This window comes from Aotus nancymaae, unplaced genomic scaffold (assembly GCF_030222135.1).
Source record: "Aotus nancymaae isolate 86718 unplaced genomic scaffold, 86718_ANA_hifiasm-v0.15.2.pri h1tg000036l, whole genome shotgun sequence".
Lineage (NCBI taxonomy): Eukaryota > Metazoa > Chordata > Mammalia > Primates > Aotidae > Aotus > Aotus nancymaae.
Window position 1 is genome coordinate 11,865,912 of NW_026988450.1, and position 22,080 is coordinate 11,887,991.

A 22,080-nucleotide genomic window follows, 5' to 3' on the forward strand; every position below is an offset into this window, starting at 1 on the left:
ACACATACACAAAATATCAAAAACATGTGAGGGTGCTTTTTGCAAATCATACTATCGTTATCATTAATAGTAATAGTATCTATGTAGCAACTTTCTCTGAGGAACTCAGCTTTTCAAATATTGTTTTCTTAGTTACGAGCTGAAAGAGTAGCAGCACCTACCCGAGCAATACTTTTATTTGGCCACCAAGCCCAATGGTGGTATATTTTTATAAACTAATACATATTTTATGGTTTACTCTTATATCTGTAAAATTTCTCAATAGAGATTAAGCACAAAAGTAACCCATTATGCCAGTTGTACTAATAAGTACAAAAACCCAGGTAGTCAGATATCTTCCTGGCAGGTATGTGGGTAATAAAATAAATTAAACCCACAGCCTTTCTTTGATTTTTTTTTTTTTTTTGGTAGCTGTTTGTCCTGGTGATTTTCTTATTCTTTATTTTACTCATGTGCTATGATTTACCATTTACTCTTAATGCAAGACGTTGGAAATTTGAAAAGACAGAACTAAGTGTTTTAGACCCTGTGCCTGGTGGAAGAGGGTAGATGTTTTTTACACGTGTGGTGATAAATGAATCTTTGGGCCGTTTCAGTGTTGGTGCCCATGAACATCATGTGGCTCTGCCCCCGATCTGTCCTGCCCACTCTCTGGTTCATTAAATCCAAGCTTGTGCTCTCTTTCCTGCTGTCTAAAATGCTGTCTTCTCTTCAACAAAAGGACCATAGGATCTTTTGAATCCCAAATCCTTCATTCCTTTAGGGGAACCACCTCAAGGCCTTACTTTTGCCAGCTAGCGGCAGTGGCCCCATTGTGGCCCTTCCTCTTATTTGATTTTATCTTAAACCGGCTGAGTAAGCAGGGTGAGAGGGTCATCAGCTGCATTTAGTACAGACCCTGGTTTCTTTGACATGTGTGGTTCAGTTCAGATCCATCAAGGGAAGAGAATGCCTAGCAACATTGACCTTGAAAGCAAGTGTGCCAACTCATGGTCTGTGCCAGATGCAAGGTGGGCCACATTGGGCCTGGTGGAAATTTGTTCTGCCCATCCAGTGAACTGCAGTGGACTCCAAAGCAGTGGCCTGTTGCCACTCTGGTTTATATGGGAGAAGGTGGTGTAGACCCCACTTTGAACTCTCACTGCACCCATCAAATGGAAGTTCAGATGTGAGGAGGCCGTGAGCCACAGTGGGATGTTAAAGGGAGATATTTCTGGAGACACATTCCTTGAAAGTATTCAGTGGAATGTTAGGGTGGAGTGTATGTTGCCATACAGTAGATGTGATTGCAATGTTAGGGTTGGCAGGTAAAGAGCAGAGGAATCAAAGGCTGATTTTATCTTTTATTTAAATAAGTCTGTATATGTGGAAATGAAATGTTGAAAAATGAAATTCCGTACAAATGCGGTTTGTACCTGATATGTAAAGATCTTTATGTTGGTTGTCCTCTGCCTGGACAAAGGCCCCCTTGAGTCTTTGGATGCTTGTGCAGAGCCGCTGTGCAGAGCATCAGTCATCTGAAATGCCAGCCCTCACTTCAGCTACATTTATGTAGAAGTCTATGTGACTTAGCTTTCAAACATTAAATAGGAAATTGAGAGTGCGAATAAAGAAAAAAGACATTTTTTTAAAGTTAGACAATACCCTTAAACTTCCATAGAACACTAATTTTATATGTTGCCCTGACTTTGATAGGAATAATATAATTTTGTGGGAAAGTTTGGCCTCTCCTGTTGGGGTGGATGGTGATAGTTTTTTCTTTGTGGTTTTACCATTTAATCTGCCGAAGTCTCATCTCACCTGTGGCACCTGATTGACATGTGGACAGGCAGCATGGCTCATTTGTTGTGTTAGCCTCCCTGGCAGATTAGAGACCATAATGGTGAATCTAGGGAGGGGGTTCTGACTGCCAAAGTTACCCTCACTCGTCCCCCTTTCTACTTCATGGGATTGCTATGCATGAATAAGAGTGGCATCTTAAAATGCGACACAGGTAGTCAAATGTGTGCCTTACAGTTTTGCACTTGGAAAGATACACTATGGTAAAAGGCCATTGAAAGGCATAATTTTGCATCAGTTTTGTAGTGTCTAATTGGTTTAATTCTTTATGTTATGTCCAGGAAATGGAGAGTGTGGATCAAGAAAAAAGGCATTGTTCTTTTTTAAGTTAGACAATACCCTTAAACTTCCATTAGAATATTGATTTTATGTGTAGCCCTGAGTTCTATAGGAGCAATATAATTTCATGGGAGTTTGGCTTCCATTATGATGCCAGGTGATGCCACGTAGCCAAAATGTTAATGTCTGTGTTAAACTTCTATGATCAGATAACACATTAGCTAACTAGACTTCTTTTCCATGTTACTTCTGGCAGATCTGAATTTAATCCATAAAACTCTGTAACTTGTAGATTTATTTTCTTTCTTTCTTTCCTTTCTTTCCTTTTTTTCTCTTTCTTTCTCTTTCTTTTTTTTGACAGACTTGCTTTGTTGCCCAGGCTGGAGTGCAGTGGCATGATCTCAGCTCACTGCAACTCTGGGTTCAAGAGATTCTGCCTCAGCCTCCTGAGTAGCTTGGGACTACAGGCATGCGTCACCACACCCTGTTAATTTTTGTATTTTTAGTAGAGTTGGGGTTTTACCATATTGGCCAGGCTGGTCTCAAATGCCTAACCTCAAGTGATCTGCCTGCCTCAGTCTCCCAAAGTGCTGGGATTACAGGTGTGAGTCACTACACCAGGCCCCAGGTGACTTTTGTCTAGGATCTTGCTCTTTTTGTCTAGGCTAAAGTGCATCATTGCAATCTCGGCTTACTGCAGCCTCAGCCTCCTGGGCTCAAGCAATCCTCCCTCCTCCCACCTCAGTCTCTTATTTTTTTGTTTTGATTCTTTCAGATCCAGATCTATAGACAGGTTTTTTTGTTTTGTTTTGTATTTTTTATAGAGACTAGGTTTTGTCATGTTACCCAGGCTGGTCTCCAACTCCTGGCCTCAAGCAGTTCACCTGCCTCGGCCTCCCAAAGTTCTGGGTTTCCAGGCATGAGCCACTATACCCAGCTGGTGACCCATTTTAAAGAACTTAAAACATTTATTAGTAATTCTTCATTGAAGTTGTACATTTGTTGTCCATAAGTAAAACAGAATTCTTCCTTTCCTGCTAACAGTTCTCCTTTCTTTTTCAACTAGAACAGTAGGGTGAAGAATTTGTGGCTGGGGTTTAGGAATTGAGGGTGGTGACACACCTGCTTGGAGTGAAGCACATGGATGCCAGGCTAGGTGCCTGAGAACCAAGGGCGCCTGAGGCTGCCGGGTGCAGGATTACAGGCTTCTGGACACTACGCTGAGCACTACTGGGGCCTTTGCCAAAGGGGCGCTGGAAGTCTTGGTGTGAAGTTGTTGGCCTCTGGGTTTATTACCTGCCATTCAGAGTTTGATTTGTCCCCTTCCTCATTAGTTTATTCTGTCACTGCATTTTATTACATTCTAGTTTAGCTGTTAAATACATTTTTGTCTTAGGACTTCCTTTGAAATTTTTATTTTGTGGGGTTGGTTTTACTCAATGATGTGCCACGTTTTATGCTGCTTTAATTGGCTTTTTAGAACTTTGTACTTTTATCTTTTTTTAGTTTGCCTTTTTGTCCTTTAACTTTCCTTTTCATTGTCTGAAAAACTTATCAAATAGTAGACAGGGCTTAAAGGAAATGCTCTGCTCTTAAGTTGAGAGGCTAGACACTCTCCTCTGCCAGCATTGAGCCCTTGGCCTCCACCTGGCTGTGTGCTTTATTGTGGCAGCCCAGATCATTTTAGAGTTGTGTTTTGCCACAGGCATTCTGCATCACATTCTGTGTGGCATCCCATGCCACAAAAACATCTCTTGTACTTCTTATCCATTAGGTTCATTTCTTTATTCAAAAGCCTTTTCAGGATATAAAGTGTAAGAATATGCTTTAATACCTTTCACTCTTTGGAAAGATTATAATGTAACACTTTGGAGAAGCTTGAGTCTCTGAAAACAAACCTGATTAATCCTCATGACCTAAGCCTCAAGGTTAATTTTTCCCAGTATGGTGAGAAACTTCACTAACTTATCCCATCTGAAGGGACTGTTTGATTGAGAACTCCTTCCCGTTGTCCAGATATCCTCATTAGCTGACCATATTCTCATCACACTTGGGTCTCCAATGTGGTTCTTTTTCAAATTTTCTTTCTCTTCAGGTCTTAGATCATTAGGCTGACACTAATCAGTGTTTAACTGTGTTCCATTTTTGTAATAAATCAGGGCAGCTACCTGGCTTTCCAGTAAGTTATGGCCCTTTGTATCAAGCTTTGCTTAGAAAGCCAGTAGAAGGAATTAGTTGTCTATACTGAATCCATCCAACCCCATTTCAGGTAATAGCACTAGGCCGTCCTTACTATCTTACAGTTATAAGCTGAACATGACTCCTTGCATAAAGGTAGATTGCCTAGACTATCTCTCCATTTGACAAATACTGCTCTCTGAATACAAAGTTTGTGTTCTTCTAATGCCTGCTTCTAAGAGTTCGCATGTAGTTGGTGTATGCCTTGGTGCCACTGGTGGCGATTGCAGAACTTAAGACCTTGGTCACTTAGCTATGGACCCTAAGCACATCCAACTACCCACCAGCGTAACCCTAGTCTCATGATAAAATAAGAAATGTAAGGCTGGAGGAGGAACTGTGGCCCTTCAAACCTCCAGCAGCATCCTCAGAAAATATTCTCCATCTGATTACAAGAGCTTGTCTAACATAAGGAGTGGATGGCTCTTTATCTCAGTGTCTTGCTTCATGAGTGGACGGCTCTGGGTCCCAGTCTCTACCTGCACAAGTGGATGGCTCCACATCTCTCTAGCCTCAGAGTGGATGGCTCCATGTCTCTCTAGCCTCGTGAGTGATGCCTCTGTGTCTCTCTATCCTTGTCAGTGGCCCCACGTCTCCCTAGCCTTGTGAGTGGGTGGCCCCACGTCTCTCTAGCCTTGTGAGTGGGTGGCCCCACGTCTCTCTAGCCTTGTGAGTGGGTGGCCCCACGTCTCTCTAGCCTTGTGAGTGGGTGGCTCCACGTCTCTAGCTTCATGAGTGGATGGCTCTGTGTCTCAGCCTTTAGCCTCAGGAGGGATGGCCTGCTTTTTGGTCATTATCAGTAAAGATGTGAGATAAGCATCATGAAATAAAAGAAGTTTGTGAATATGGAGGCAAGGTATGTAGATGGTATTCTTTTCTATTGGTTTCGAAAAAATACTAGGTTTCACTCTATTTTTTTAAACTTTAATCTGCTTTTACTGAGCTTTATAGGTGTTTCGTCAAGGTAGATGCTATGTGGGGTTTTCTTATATAAGTTAACAAGAAAAATATTTAGAGTAGTGCCTGGTACATACTTGGGGCTATATATGTGTTCACTGTTGTTATTGCTATTACTTGTACTGTTGTAAGTAGATAGTTGACAATTACAAGTAACCTACTAGACTTGGCACTAGAAGTGCAAACATAGTAAGACACAATTTCTTCTCTACTGGAGCTTACGTGATAGTTGGAGAAAGACACACATATGGTGCTTTGGTTTTAATACATTGCAGTAATATTACCACCAACTTTTGTATATTTTATATATCCCTTGTATAGGGTACAGCACGTGACATGTGGGCGGAGTGAGGAGATCATACCTGGTCTAGACAGTGGCGATTAGAAAACGCTTCTTGGAATGAGTGGTGTCCAGGCTGTCTTGCAGATGAGTAGGTTGGGATGAAAGTAGAGGTAGAAGAGATACATGTATGTTTTGGGGAATAGTTCTCTATGCCTGGAACATAAGAGGCAAAGGTCTGGTACATATGGATGTATGGAGGACCGCAGACATTATATGCAGAGGATTGAAGCAGAGGAATGCTCCGTCAGATTTGCATTTCAGCTGGTTACTCTGGTGACTTGAGATGAGTTTTCAGGTGATGCATTGGTGGCATTACCGTGATGCTGAGGTGGGAAATGCAGGAAGACAGAGCAGGTTTAGGAGAGGAATGAGGGCAGACATGATTTCTTCAAGGCTGGTACCATTCAGGTGTGGAATTTACAGGTGTTCCCTGTACATGGCCTAGTTATTCTTACGATCCCACTCACAGACTGCTGTGTGGCTGTCGGCCTGAGCTAGGCCCCATTTATAGCCATCACTGCAGCTGTTAGAGGAGTCTTGTGGTTCTGTATCTGTGTCAAGCAGCTCAGCACCCTCATCTTCAATATTGCAGTGTTGGATTAAGGGATGTTACTTCTTAAATACATTATTTGCCCCCCACCTAGAACAGTGGCCCTTTTCATACATTCCAGCTTCTGTTGTAATTTGGAAGAGGAATGTATGTCCATGTTTTGGGTTTGACATTATAAAAGACTAGTTTTGACTCTTACAGAGGTAAATGATAACTATGAATGTGGACTTTCTGTCCTTTCTTCACTGGTCTGATGCTGTATAGCCCTGCATGTGGGGCATGAGGGTGATGAGGCAGTGGGGAGCTGTTGTGATTAATAGTCTGGGCAGGAAATTATATGTGTCTGAACTAAAGCAGTGGTCATGGTCGTGGGGAGGAGTGCACTGTGGGTTTGTTTGCTTGCTTGTTCTTTTAGCTAGTGTTTAGCAATGTCAGTGGAGGCTTTCCTTCTATGTATGTTGCTTGGATGAAGTCATCCTTGGTAAAGGTGGGGTCCTGTCTGTAAGTTTCTGCAGTTTATTCGGCCCAAGTGGATCTGAGCCATGGCCAGAGAATACTTCCCAGACTCAGCTGCTTATTTTCCACATGGGTGTGGATGTTAATCATCTGTGCCATTTTGTCATTTAAACCTCATAATGAATCTTGGAAGAATGTATAAATATTAATCTTATTTTACAGATGAGGAAACTGAGGCTCAGAGAAATTAAGTAATGTATCCAGGGTCACAGCCTATAAATGACAGTTCAAACTGGAACTGAGGTCTGTCTGACTCAAATCAATGCTCATATCCACCATTCTAGATTACCTTCATTTGTTAAAAGAAAAATCTTGACTTGGATAATTTTGGGTAAAGCAGTTTTAATACAACACTTACTTGAAAATCTCAATTAGCTTATTGCAGAATAGTAGCAAAGGCAATTTAATTTGCATAACTTAATTTTGTCCTTGATGGTAATGTCGTGGGGGGGACACTGAAGGTTTTGTTGCCTTTTTGACTTCCTAGGGTGTTCTTTGATTTGTATATTGCTGCCTGGAAATGCTTAGTTGTCTCTTAACAACATGAATAGTGCAAGGTCTGATGAGTTTAGAAATCTTTCCATAGTCAGATCTGGGGTAAGTGCTTCCCTTGGCTACAGGCTTTTTGTCTAAACACTTGGAGAGGGCCTGTCTGACTTTCAGCTATCTTGGAGGTTCCATGCAGTTTATTCTTGGGAAGGGCAGATGGAAAATCGTTAGCACTTCTCTCCTTCAGCAAATTGATGTTTCCTCAAACCTGGGCTCTGGTTGGCTTCCAGATAGTAAGCCTTTTACTCCTGTAGGATCCTGCATGCAGGGCCCGGCAACCCCTCTAAATTAAACCGTGTACTTCGCTCTGGTATAGAGAGGTCACTGTGAAAAGCGCGAGCTGCCAACTCACTTTACCTGGCAGTGGTTCAACTCTTTGACAGGCCTACCTCTGATTTAAACAAATTTGAGAAATATGTAAAGTTTTGGAAGCAGTTTTGCACTGATTTGATAAAAGAAACCACAAAACACTGCAGCGCAGGTGTTGAGAATGTTTGAAAGCTGATTGAGGGAAGCAGATGGCTTTAGTCAGTGGCATCCAGCCAAAAGAGCAGGTGCTGGTCATGTGACCGCTGGTTACCAGGGTAATCTGATTGCTCTTGGCGTGCAGATGAAAGGAAAGGGGCCCAGTGTTCAGCTGTAGTATTGTATAATTTGTGGCAGTTAGAGCGGAAATAAATGCTGGAAATGGAACCTCATAGTAGGGGAGACTTCTGTCCATGTGTAGCGTAAACACTAGGACAGTTGGATGAGGAACGGTTGTATGGATTTTTTTAATTTTAAAAATATTATGCTTTCTGTGGATCTTTTGGAGACAAAGTTTTTAGATCACTGCCTTTTTCTTTTCTTTTAAATAAAAATAGCTTTTTTAACCTAACTGCCATTTGCTATAATCTTGAATTATTTTCTTATGTAGCTATTTTCTATGCTAAAATGTTAACAAAATAAAATAAAGCTCTATTAAAAATAACTAATTTAAGATGATCAAATATTCTATTTAGTTGAAAAAATACATTTTAGGTGTGTGATGGTACTTTATTATATTAACAGAGCTTTTGAAATATTTTATGTGACACATGCTTTACTCAAATAAAAGCATATAGATATCTCGACTTCTTTTTGTTTTTGTTTTGTAGTAGCTGAGGGTAAAAACATACTGTTTAATGTATTCTGTCAGCACACTTCCCTGAGAACTTACAAACTTCAGTAAATAAAGCTTTTAAAGATTTTTGAAATACAGCTTTTGTTTTTCAAAATTTATTGGAATTTGAGGCTCCCAAGAAAAATATTTTTTTAAAAATCATTACTGAGGTTGGATTATTCTCAGTGTTGGATAACAAATGGTGACTGGTGTTAGAAAATTTGAAGCTGATGGCCAGGCACGATGGCTCATGCCTGTAATCTCAGCACTTTGGGAGGCGGAGGCTGGCAGATCACCTGAGGTCAGGAGTTTGAGACCAGCCTGACCAACATGGCAAAACCCTGTCTCTACTAAAAATACAAAATTAGCCGGGTGTGGTGGTGCATATCTGTAATCCCAGCTACTCGAGAGGCTGAGGCAGGAGAATCGCTTGAACCCAGGAGGTGGAGGTTGCAGGGAGCCGAGATTGAGCCATTACACTTTAGCCTGGGCAACATGAGTGAAATTCTGTCTTAAAAAAAAAAAAAAAGGAAAAAAGAAAATTTGGAGCTGATTTGGAAATAGAAATGGAAGGTAGCAATAAGTGTACGTTCTGAAAAAATGTCAGGTAAAGGTTCTAGAGGTGATGGCAAACTCAAAATTGCTTTTTTTTTGAAGTTTATGCCTTTTATCTTATATAACATTCAAATTCTAATAACATTTGTCAGCAGCATACTATGAAATATGCACTTTATTAGGGTTGCTTTGCTGTATTTTTATATTTCAGGAAACTGTCTTTTGGAGAAAAAAAGGCCAATTGCAATTATCTCAGAAAACATCTAGGACCAAAATAAAGCTTATATTTAATAAAGAACACAGCACAAACTAAAATTATGTACAGCAGGAAATTACTATGTATTTTGATTATACTCTAAAAGATTATAAGTTGACCAAAAATGTAACTCAACAGTATAAAAGAGGACACCTTCTAGTACTGGTCAAAAGAATGCTTAAATAAGAGTATATAAAACTATCTACAAAAGACACAAAGAGATGATCATGATATCATTTTTCATGACAATTTATAAAAGTGTTCTGTACCTTAAAAACTTGATAGCAAAACTAGAGCTTAATCTGATTTTTTATTATGGCTTGATGTACTTACTGGCAGGCTTTTTGCACAAATGTACTGTGTGTGGTATTAGTTTTTGCATGCAATTTATTTTTAATTAGGCCATATATTTGCTAAAAGTGATTAATATGGAATTTTGCAGAAAAACTTAATTGGGAGTTGCATTTAACTGTAAATAGCCAACATGTATTGATTTATCAATTGCCATTAATACTTTTAGGATATTAATGTGGGAAATATAAGGTATGAGACATGCAGAAACACATTAAAAAGTGAACACTAAGTGATCCACTTTGAATTCTAGTAATAAGAAACCTGACTCAGAAGCAAGTGCTTTGAAGAAAAAGGTCAACAAGGGAAAAACAGAAGGTTCTGAAAATTCAGACTTAGACAAAACACCCCCACCATCTCCTCCTCCTGAAGAAGACGAGGACCCAGGTGTGCAGGTAATATAATTATTGTGATCCCCGAACCTTGGTTATTTAGCATGGGTAACTTTAGCTGTGTATGAAGTACACTAGATCTCCCCTATCTTGTTATAGAGATGCTCTTGAGATGTCTTTATTGCAGTCTGGAATATTATCTCCATAGCAATGAGGGGGAGTGGGTGCAGAACAAGAAATTACACTCCTGACGAGAGTGGCTTGGTTTGCTGTCTTTCACTCTGTAATTAGTAAGACAAAGATTCTTCATTTATTTCTGTAAATGTATATTTTGCTGTTTATGTTATTGTTAGCATATTGGTTAACATATTGTTAATATACTGGCTCATTTAAAGCTTCATTCACATTTTTACATTCCTCTAAAGTTTGGTTGGTTGTCACTTTTTAAAATTTTGCAGAATTAAAAATCAAGATAAATTTGTAGTAGCTTGTCTAAAGTTTTTGACATCTGACAGTCAGAGTTGAGATATATTGAAGTAATGTAATTCATGTAATACTAAAGTTTTTATGAACAAGTCAGTGACTTCCCGAATGGCAGCTCTGCAGAATATTCTCCTGAGTTGAGGAGAGTTTTTATAGGAATGAGTTGAAACACTAACCCTGAAGTAAACGTGAGGAATGTAGGTTCTTGTGTATAAAGTACACTGCCTTCACTGATTGGACTGAGAAGGACCCTTACACGTGACAGTTAAAAATTATTTCCTTGTTCGGTTTCCTGGAAGCATGCCAGTGTGGTCCACTGGGATGGCTGGGAATGTAACTTACGTGAATGACATCTAAGTTGTCAAGGAGCAGTTACTGAAGAGTTGTCCTGGAGTAGGAAGCCGGCCTCGAGAAGCTTTCTGGACTTTTTCTTATTTAGTACACACTCAGGATTTTTCACCTGTATCCCCACCAATCAGAAACAAAATATTTGTAGTGTACAGTTGTATTCCAAAGAACTTCAGATATTTTTGGTTTTGGCTTTTTGTTTGTTATAGTAGAACTCCCTGATATCTGAAACTTCCTAAAATAGCCTTAAGGCTAACAACCTGAAAGCGGGGAGGGAAGGAGAGACATAGAATGAATGAGTGTGTTTTGGTTTAGTTGGGTTTGGTTGTATGACTAACCTACTGATACTTTTGGCAGTGTGGGTTATTATGTAATTTTGTTTTATACATCAGTGGAAAGATATTGGGAAGGTAAGTAGATACCATTTTTTAATTGCTGAGGCTGTTTTACAACTAAGGCGTTTTAATGATTTTTATTTTTTTACTGAGATCTGGTCTTACTGAATCAAGTGTTTTAATGATTTTGAATTCTATTTTTATCCATAAGAGTATTTTCTCCTGATTTATGTTTGCCCTAAGTAGGACCTTTATGACAATAGTATTTAGACAACATTAAGAATTTGCTTACATCAGTAGAGGAATTTCTGTTATTCTTTCACAAATACTACTATTGTTTTTTTAAAAGTCTGTTTATATTAATTTAGACTCAGATGGACCTTATGAAATACTAGCTTTGTTTTTTTTTTTTTTCCTGCTGCAGTTCAGTTATAGAAAACTGCTACTCAATTCAAGTGAACATTGGTGTATCCTTTCTAGTTGGCTAGGGCCTAACTATTATGTGTTTAATAGCTAATATAAGCAACCACCCAAGATCTGACTTTTAAAGCTGTGCTTTCTTGGTATGTCTGACACAGGAAGTGATGCTGACTGGTTGTTTATTTGTTTCTTCCTGTACCACATGCATGAAGGGCTTAACATTAAAATTCGTGAGTTTTGTGATTGATTTACTAAGGGATGTGTCATATAATTTTAATTAACTCAGAATTGTGTTGCAAGGTACTACAACACTGAGATCATGGAAACATGTAAATGTTCTATTCGTTATACCTGTTTTAAGTATCTTTTCTAAAGCAATCCAAGTTTAAAAAGTTGATCTATTATTTTAGTGTCAATTCAAAAGTTTTTAAGTTATGGTTTAAATGCAGTTCTTACATTTCATTTTGATTCACAAAAATCTTTCAGATAATAATAGTTTACCAAGTCACAGTAGAAACATTATGTATTAAATAATTTAATTTTACCTTGGGGAATTGTAAAAGGAACCTTGATACTCAAAATAAATGTAAGATCAATTATTATTTTAAAACTAGCGAAGCCATGTAACATTAAGAAATTTTATAAAATTGAGTTATAATTGTATTTTGGGGTTGTTTATATGTATGAAGTGACCTCATATCCACTACTAACTAAACCCCATCACTATTGCAAAGATTTATATCACAAAGTTGATAAGAGGAGGAGCTTACATTTTAAAAGTTAAACTTACCAACTCATAAATTTCTATTTAAAAAGAAGAAAGCACCCTGTCTTACTTCACTGGATGGAACCCTTCTTGAACATCAGAGTGGGATTTAGCATAATGTGGATTTGTCTTAGACCCTTTCCAGTTACTTACATGGTACAACACTGTGACAGTGGAGCCTCAAGCAGGGAAAGCTGATGAAACATTGCAGGCAGATCATCAGGAGCACATTCCTCCTTACTGGAATGGCAGCATAAAGATGGAAATATAAATGAATCTATTTAAATTGAGTTAAATCCACATATCAGATGAAATACACATTATGATAAATTTTGCAGTATCAAAGTTGTTCTTGATAATGGCCTTTTATGTCTTGAAGAATTGGTGGTCCAGAAGTAAGGACTGGTAAAGTGGGCATGAGAGCAGGAGTAAGTAGGTCGGCTTTGGAAGGAAAAGGGAAGCTGTACAAGGTAACTGGGCCACTTTTCTTTGGAAAGGTGGAGCTGATTAATGATGACTTTAGTCCTACTAATTACATCTCATGTATGTACCATGTACAGTTCTAAATGCTTTGAACGAATTACCTTATGTGATCTTCACAGTATTCATATGAGGTAGTTACTATCATTAACCCCATTCTGCAGACCAGGAATCCAAAGTCCACAAAATTACTTGTCCATGGTCACATGATACGAGTCGGGGCCAGTTCAAACAAGGGCACTGGGTTCTAGGACTTAAAAGGTCAAATTGCTACCTAAGACATGGGGAAGGATTGCAGATGGCAGAACCTCTGCTGGAATCTCTGTTGCCTCCACCTGGAATTGATCTGGGCAGCACCAAAGCTTTGTCCTGTAGAGGAGGGTCCCAGGAGGAACCTCTGGCCCATGTCACTACTCCCTCTGTGTAAGCCACAGGGAAGTCTCTTAATAAACTTGACTCAGAATGGTCTCATATCAGAAAAGTACTTTGCACCACTGTGGCCACAGCTGTGTGTGACTTGGAGCTAACAGTCTCTAACAATCCATTTGATGGTCATATTATACCGAGTTTGTATTGTGAACTGTCTCAAATCCCTTTTGAAGAGCAGGGAGAACACAAACGTAATAAGATTAAAATCAGGCAGTCCCACTCTTTGGGGAAAAGTGCTGGGCTTGTGTTCATCCTGGCTTAAGAGATGACCGTGCTGGCCTTGCCTTAGGTGCACACAGTGAATGCTTTGCCTCTCTCTGCCTTACTCTCAGCTTTAACATTCATGAGACTCTTTAAAAAGTTTCATTTCATAATTCTTAGAAAAAAATTTATATAAAATTTTTCTTCAATATTTTTATTTCTTCTATGTGCTTTGCAAACTCATTCCATAGGTTGTAATATTCTTGAATTCATTAGCAGCTTAAAACTTTACATTTGTCATTTTCAAACTTAGATTTCACATGCATATATGAATAAAAAAATTATTTCTCCTTATTTTTAATTACCTTACAAAATGAATTCTTTGACAAAATGGTTAAATAACATAGAATTATTTTGAACAAAAAGGTCAGAACCTCTTGTTCTGCTCCATTCACTTCCCTCCCCATCATTAATAGTTATTAATAGTCTGTTATGTGTCTTTTCAGATTCCTTGTTATTTAAAGCCATACACATATACATTCATTTTTCAGCAAATACTCATTGAGGTATAGAGAAGTAAACAAGATATACAGTCTTTTTGTCTTAAGAAGTTAATATATCGATGAGCCACACATCCAAATAGATACACAAAATTTTTTATTTATCTTAAATAGAATCTTAAGCTACTTTCGGTTATGTGGCTCATTTTTCTTATTTTACAATTTCTCTTGCAGATATTCTCAAGCTTCCTGGAAGTGAAAGTAGTGAGTCAAAGGGTCTGCATGTTTCAAGTTTTGATAGACAGGACCACGTTGTCCTGCAAGATTGTACGGGTTCCATTTTGACCACAAGACTGAGAATACCCAATTTGCCAGTAACCCTGCTTATACTGGCTGTTTAATTTTTAATTTTAAACCACTATGGTAAAAAATACTATATTTTAAAAAGTTACTTTTCATAGTCATTCATTATGAATTTTTCCATTTAACCCTTCATCTCTTCAGAAATTTTCAGAGAATTTCTTTTAGGATCAAGATTTAAATATAAAAACCTTTTATTTAAAATAGCCTGAACTATGTTGGATAGTATTATAACAGGATGTGTATAGAACTTTGTAATTTACACATTATCTTCTAATGCAGTTATTTTGTTTTTGGACTCTTTATGTGGGAAAAATGTTAAAACGTCCAAAGGTAGAGGGAGTAATATAATGAACCCCCATAGATTGATTAGCCAGCTCCAGTATTGCTGCCACTTTTGATGGACATACTGACTGAGAGAGGAACCAGATTTGTTGTTATTTCCATTTTCCCAGTTGAAGGGCACATAGCTGGGAGTGGCAGAGCAGGACTACAGCTGTCCCAGGCGTCTGACTCCAGATTTCCACCCATTTCTATTGTATTTGTTACCACTGTGATCTTTTCACATCATTTACAGGATTAACATTATCAACCTTTTCCTTACGATTAATTAAAAAAAATCATTCTTCAACTCTGAGACATTATAAAGAGCATTTTTCTTTTTAATCAATTATTAATTTCAAGGCCACTGTTTTGGGTTTTTGTTTTAGAAGAGACGGTCCAGCAGACAGGTGAAGAGAAAGCGCTACACTGAAGACCTGGAGTTCAAGATTTCCGATGAGGAGGCAGATGATGCAGATGCTGCTGGGAGGGATTCCCCCTCCAACACCTCACAGTCAGAACAGCAGGTTAGTGCCAGGTCTGTGGGATTCATGGATGCATTTTAAAGATGGACTGGAAATTTCATTGCCGCAATCTGAGAAGTGCACTGGAAGCATTGAAGACTTTCAGCAGGGGAACATCCATCTAATGTTGGATAATGTGCTATGGGAAATTTGTTGTTTAGCAGTATCTTTTAAAAAGCTCTGTTCACTGCAATTTATTTTTATATAAGCCTGTGATATGTAATTTGACACAATTTTGGAGAATTAATGGTCTATGCTGAGGAAGAGTCAGAGCTAGAATATAAGGAGACTGAATATACCTCTGAGAATTCAGTGCTGTGGCTTCTGGGACTTTAATAAACCACTCAAGCTTGTCTCCTGCTGTTAGGCACTGTGAGAACCCCTTTATGAAATTACTGCCTTGTAGTACCCAGCAGGGTGTACTTTATTCTCTGTGCAATGTAAATGATGGATAAAACAGTTTGTATAAAATATGGGTAGTAATGTAGGATTGATTATTACAAAGATCTTTTGAAAAATGCATTTTTCTTACCACTACTGTACTTTAGTTAACAAACTGGTAACCCATTGAAAAGTATATTAAATGCACCTTTGTGTTTCATTTGGTAAGTTGTTATATAATGTTTTATGTGATGTCCAGAGATAAAAGATGCCTACTATAGCAGAATGATGAGTATATTTACCTCATGGGATAGATGAAGAAAAGTTATATTTTTGACTGCTAACATTCAGAGATTATTTTGTCTTGGTGGCTAGAATTTCTGCATGCTCTCTAGTTTTAAGGACCTATGCTGGTCCACATCATTAAACCATATAATCATGAATTAATAAGCACAAATCTTCCTATTGCCTTTCAGTAAGGTGAGATTTTTGTTCCTTTCAGTTGCGTTTCTCACTGATAACTTTGTACCCAGTGACCTAAAGGGTGTGGAGGTGATAGCAAAGGAGAAGGAGTTCTTGCCTTTATAGCTTAGGATGAGATGTTTTCTATTTGGACTGATTCATGTGACTTTATTTTTTAGGAATCTGTTGATGCAGAAGGCCCAGTGGTAGAAAAAATCATGAGCAGTCGTTCAGTAAAAAAGCAGGTGAGCATCATTTGGAGTGATTGAAATCGGTGGGGTGTATGAGACTCTTACGGATTGTTGGCTTTGTAATTTTCTTTAAAATTCTAATATTGTAAAACAAAACTTGTAATAATATTTCTAATCCTGTCTAATTTATTAACCCAATGTGAATCTTTGGGACATTTGACACCAAATGAAATTAAAATATATCAAGTAGTCAGTGCTTTGTTACATCATTCAGAGTAGACTAGAAACTCAGACGTCTCCAAAGAAATGTATGGGACTTTCAGAGTTGTAGACTGTGTTTTTCATAAATGTTATTCATAAAAATCATAAACATGAATTTACTTCTAATCTCTCTTAGGAAAGTTTCCCCCTCTTCCATGTTAGGATGGAAATTCTGTTTGTCATTTTGGCAAGTAGGTGTTTTCTCATATGTTTTTGAACATTTTTTCATATACAATTGAATTATTCATTAGTGTTTTTCTTGCCAATGCAAAGATGAAATACAGGTCTGTTTTCAGTGTAATTTAAAAAAATAGTTTGACTTAGTACTTCAGAATTATTCAAAGTTTGTGTTGATCTGCAAAGGTGAGCTCTAAGTATCTGTCACTAGCTTGATAGCTTTGTCATTGAGGGACTCATATGCTCTTTAACGAAAAATGCCAGTGACACTGTGTTTTCTTTTACTGGTGAAAATTCCCTGTTTTATCTCGGTTACCTCTTTTCTTGCCCACTTTGAGAAAATGCTTTGCTTAGTTTGAATAATTACATAAAACTGCAGGTGCATTAGGTATTACAACATGCAATTTTCCGTGTCTCTAGAAAGTAGTAGACACATAGGTGTCTGTGTCACAGTTCTTTCTTTTTATTTGCTTTCAAGGAGGGTGGAACTACAACTTCGTGTTCCAGCATGTAAAACAAACTTTTAAAAAATTTGAAAAATACAATAAAGACATGGTCTAGCTATGTTGCCCAGGCTGATTTCAAACTCCTGGGCTCAAGCAATCCTTCTGCCTTGGCTTCCCAAAGTGCTAGGATTACAGATGTGAGCCATTGTGCCTAAACTTGTTTAATTTTAGTAAAATGTATAGAAAGTGTAACTTCCCAGTAAGAGAGATGAGTAATGGAGGACTTAGAGGACTCAGCGAGAGTCCTATAATAAAGTGAGATCCCAGGCTTATCAAATAGGAAACCATTACTATTCAAATACTGCTACTGAGTGATCCTTGAACATGTTATTGTACCAGCAGTAAACTTCTCTTTACTTTCATTTCAATACTGTTTGTGTGATCCAAGGTATAAATATTTATCGGAATATACATCTCTAGTTTATATGAATATAATCAAGAGCAACATTTCAAGTTGTTTTCCCATTGAGTATAGGGGATATGGGACGTGGAGTGACTGGCTATCTGGTGACTCTTTGGATGTGAAGATTTCCTCCCTGACGAATTAAATGATAAAATCTCAGCCAAATTTCCCACCTGTTCAAGTAGAAACGAGCACTATTTAACTCATTAGAAGGTTGCATTTTTGTCCTACTAATGACTCTAGAACTGCTAATTTGTGAATTGTAGATATATGGTAAAATTTAAATACTTGACATGCTTTGAAGAATAATCCCCTTCACTGAATTGAAGTGACTTGTTTGAGTAAATAGCATGTCGTTTGGATGGGATATATTAATTTTCATTCAATTGATAGTGCTTCAGCAGGCATACTCAGCAGGTTTAGGGGTTGCAAATTATAATTAGCCCTATTATTCAGAGCTGTTTAGACTATACATTATGTTGAACATTGCTTTTTATTTCTGTTTTGCCCACTTCAGGCCTTTTGTTTTCTTTTCCTCTTTAGCTACCCTTTAAAGATAGGTACCCATGGTTTAGGAATACATGCTATTAACCATTTACCGATGACTGGGTTTATCTTACCATAGGAGATTAAAAATCACTGTACAGGAGGGTGGACATTTGTTGAGTTGGTGAATTTGAAGATGGAGAAAATTAGTGGAAAAATTATTCTGGAAGGGAGATATGCTTTGAGATGTGATTTAAAATAAAGGAGAGATGTGGAGCTCGTGGAATTGCTTTTCAATTGCTGATATTAAAGGGCAATAAAAAAATTAGAAGATACTAAACATTAACAGGTGCTAACTTTTAAAACTACTGATATTCTCAAAGTAGGTACTTTAGTTATCACCTTTAATAACATTAGAAGAAAGTGTTGCAAATAGAAACAAAAGGAAATTTGAGATTTTTTTGTGGATTCTATCTATGCCTGCTGGTCTGTTTCTTATTACCATGAATAATTTAATAATTGGCTGTGAGAAGCATCTTTATCTCTGCCAGGCAGCACTGTAGAAACTGGCTATGAGCTCTCAGAGCCTGTCACTGCATGGTGTTGACACAGAGTAGAGACTCCATGTTTTTCAAACATGGAGTTGACCTCATCACTATAGCCTGAGAATCATCATGATCCATAATGATGGAGTTGTGTAAACTCACAAAACTCATCCGACAGAGGCATCCGAATTCAACACCTCATGTTAAATAGGCATTTATGTTGTTCTAAATCCATAGGTTAATGTCCATGATACCTAGCTGCATGGGATAGTCAGTGCCTATTTGAATTTTGAGGTAGATATATGAATGGTTACTTTGATTGTATAAAGGGTAGTTATTTTGTTTTCCTTGGTTAGTCATCCTGTAGCTCTTTCTGTTTTGAGACATTCATCTTTGGAGAATAATTCCAATCCTTTTTTTTTTTTTTTTTTTGTATCAGAAGGTCAAAAGTAGTTTTAAAAGTGAATTGTGACTGTATCCCTAAAATTTTTTATTTTTCTTTGACTACAGGACATATTTTCAGACTGTGTTTTAATTCTCTTTAGTCGAGCCCCTTAGAGTGTAAAGAAGACAAAACTCTTCATCTCATCCATTATCATGCCCTTATTTTTTCCCTAAGTGAACGGCGATTTGGTGTCTCCAGTAAAGTATACAGTAGGTTGGGCCAGAAGTGAACGGGGATTCATACCCATGCCTTATTGATAACTTTATTGAGGTGCTTTTTCATTCTTTTGCGTATTATTTAACTAAATGTTATCTTTTTTTGCTATGTAGTTTAGTTTCTTGACTAAGAATTAATTTAGTAGTAAGATGCTTAATTTAATTTAGTAGTAAGATGCTTAGGAAAAACCTAAGTTAGGCCTAGACTCTGGATGGCTATTTAGAATCCAGGTGGCTGGAGAACTCATTTATTGCCTTCTCACAGTTTCTGGGTCGTGTGAACAATGGGACAAGTATGGCTTAATATATTTGAAACTTTAAATTTCTTATGAATAATAAGGATTTCCATAGATGAATCTCAGAGTCTAATGAAAAGGTTTATACATTTCTCAGAAAAATTCTACTAAATACATAATATTACTGGGTTCTCAAATTTAATGTGGCTGCTCAAGAAATAAATTCGATTGTTGTGTGTATATGTGTGTGCATGTATGGAAATAGTGCTTTGACTTAGTTACTCGTTTGCCTATGCCCATTGTAGAATGGCTTCTGAAAACAGGGCTTAGAGGTGAGAGGTTTCGGGATTGGGGCTGTTTTAAGCTACTATCAGAGGCTGGTCAGACTGCCTCCCATTTAGTAAATAATTGAAGTGATGCTTCTGAGGGCTTATGAATTCACATACTTTTATTAATTGTTTTACTGTTCAGTAAAAGAAAAGATGATCATATTTATATGAAAGGAACAGTGAAAAACAGCACTATTTCTAATTCTAGGGGCAAGAAGAAGGTGATCCAATATGTGTGGCCCGTTAAACAGAACAAAGTGTTATATTCTGAAACATCCAAAGGATACAGGCCCTCGGACAATTCTATACCAGCTCCAGGTGCTGCTAAAGGAAGTTTCAGAGCCTAGTTGGTTCCTCTTAGGCAGCCTAGACTCTCTTGTTAGGCATTTTCACAGCAGTTTTCCAGAGGAATAGCTGATCATGACAATAAAATGGGTAGTAATGAGAGTTGGGGACAGATCGCTGTAAGAGTCAGCTTTCTCAAACAGACTTGAGACAGAATAAAAACTGTCTTTACTGTTCAAGATTTGATCCTGTATGTTTTGGTGCCCACTTAGAATTATGGGATGACGAGACCATTTAGAATGAGAAGAAAAGGACAGTATGGTAGAAAAGATCAGATAGAAGAATCAGGAGAAATAATAAGAGACATGATAAATTTTGTTTATGATTTATAATATATATATATAGGTTATATAAATGATATGTAGTTTCTAAAATGCCTTCAAAATTGAAAGAAATATAATTATTATCAGAAGAGTAAAAGCTCAGACATTTGAGTTCCATTCTTAATCTGAATTTCATGATAATGCTATGTGAAGAATCAAAGGATCTAGTTTCATCCTTTCTTCTCTTTTTCCCTGATCATCTGCTATCTTTTTGTCTTTCTACTGGAATGTCTGGTTCTATATAAAGATAATATATCTCGAAATGGGAGTAGAATGGAGAAATATTAGGGCTAGAGAAAAAAGTAGGGTAGGTCTTGGATGGATTGCCACTTGAACTGGCTAGTATTTATTTATAAGTTAATTCCATGTTCCATTTATGTTGGTGGTTCTTGAAGCCATCCAGCAAACATTTCTTTTTATTTTGAATAACTAAAAGTCTGTGACATAGAAGGTGTTCTGAATATATTCATTTAAAAGAATTCTTTAGAGTTATGATCTTTCATAAATCCGTTAGGGCACAACCAGATATTAATAGGTACTGACCATTCCTGCATATCCAGACTCCTTCTTGATAATTTCTAGGCAGGCAAGAAACTATTTAAAATATAGGTTTAGCTGGGTATGGTGGCTCATGCTGTAATCCCATCACTTTGAGAGGCTAAGGCGGGGGGATTGTTTGAGCCCAAGAGTTTGAGTCCAGCCTGCACAACATGGTGTAAAACCCAGTCTACAGAAAATACAAAATTAGCTGAGTGTGGTGGTGTGTGCCTGTAGTTCCAGCTACTTGGGGAGGCGGTGGGGTGATGGGGGTCGCTGAGGCAGGAGGACTGTTTGAGCCTGGTAGGTCAAGGTTGCAGTGAGCCATGTTTGTACTACTGCACTCAAGCCTGGGTGACAAAGCCAGATCCTATCTCAAAAAAAAAAAAAAAAAAAAATTAGGTTTAACTGATATAAGTGAGCATTTCAAAGAAAAGTTTAAGTTCACAATCTTTGAAAATAGTTTGAAGGTTAGAGATTGAGGGGACTAGTGCCTTTGAACAGATCCGTGCCAGTCTGTTACCCAGTAGAGGCCTTTGCGCTTTTGTTTCTTCTTTGCCATCTTCCTACTTGCTTTGATTTTTTTCGAAGCATTTCGAAGGTGGCTGAACAGCCATACAGGACCCTTGAGGCAGGCTTGGGGTCTCTTATGTAAGAGTGTAAAAGCAATCCCCAAACATCTGTAAGTGGTGTTTATATTTTAGATCCCTGATTTATCTGATCAAATGTTCCAGAAGGAAATTACATATTATGACTTGTTTAACAGCCTAAAACCAAAAGGGGAATAAAGAGAGATGACTAAAATATCATCTGAATGTTATCTTCTGCATACAGTACAGCAGGTAGGATCAAGGGAGATATTATAGATAATCTTACCACTGAAAACTCTTGATTTGGCTGACATGTATCACAATTTTAACCTTACCTAAATGTAGTATTTGGAGTGTTAATTTTATTTGGCTGCTATGTATGTGAGACATCTTGTCTGAGAGATTTTAATTGTACCATTGAGTGAAACTAAAACTATGAATAGTGATGCACTGAAATTACAGCGTAAGAACAAGGTTTAGTTTTATATGGTTTCTTGTTTAGAGTTATTAAGTATATGGAGAAATAAATGTCTTTTAAATATTTTAAAACATTACAAAACCCACAATGTAAAGTT

The 22,080-nt window shown here is 37.6% G+C and overlaps 1 protein-coding gene across 7 annotated transcripts in view; it reads left to right on the forward strand.

The window, feature by feature from the left end:
- Positions 1–22,080, forward strand: part of CHD7 (chromodomain helicase DNA binding protein 7) — a 178,128-nt gene that overhangs the window by 97,134 nt on the left and 58,914 nt on the right. For all 7 annotated transcript variants that reach the window (XM_021671224.2, XM_021671267.2, XM_064384223.1 and 4 more), the window contains 3 exons: positions 9,828–9,969; positions 14,939–15,076; positions 16,096–16,161. In XM_021671224.2, coding sequence (XP_021526899.2) covers positions 9,828–9,969; positions 14,939–15,076; positions 16,096–16,161 — 346 coding nt within the window. The remainder of the gene's footprint in view (positions 1–9,827; positions 9,970–14,938; positions 15,077–16,095; positions 16,162–22,080) is intronic.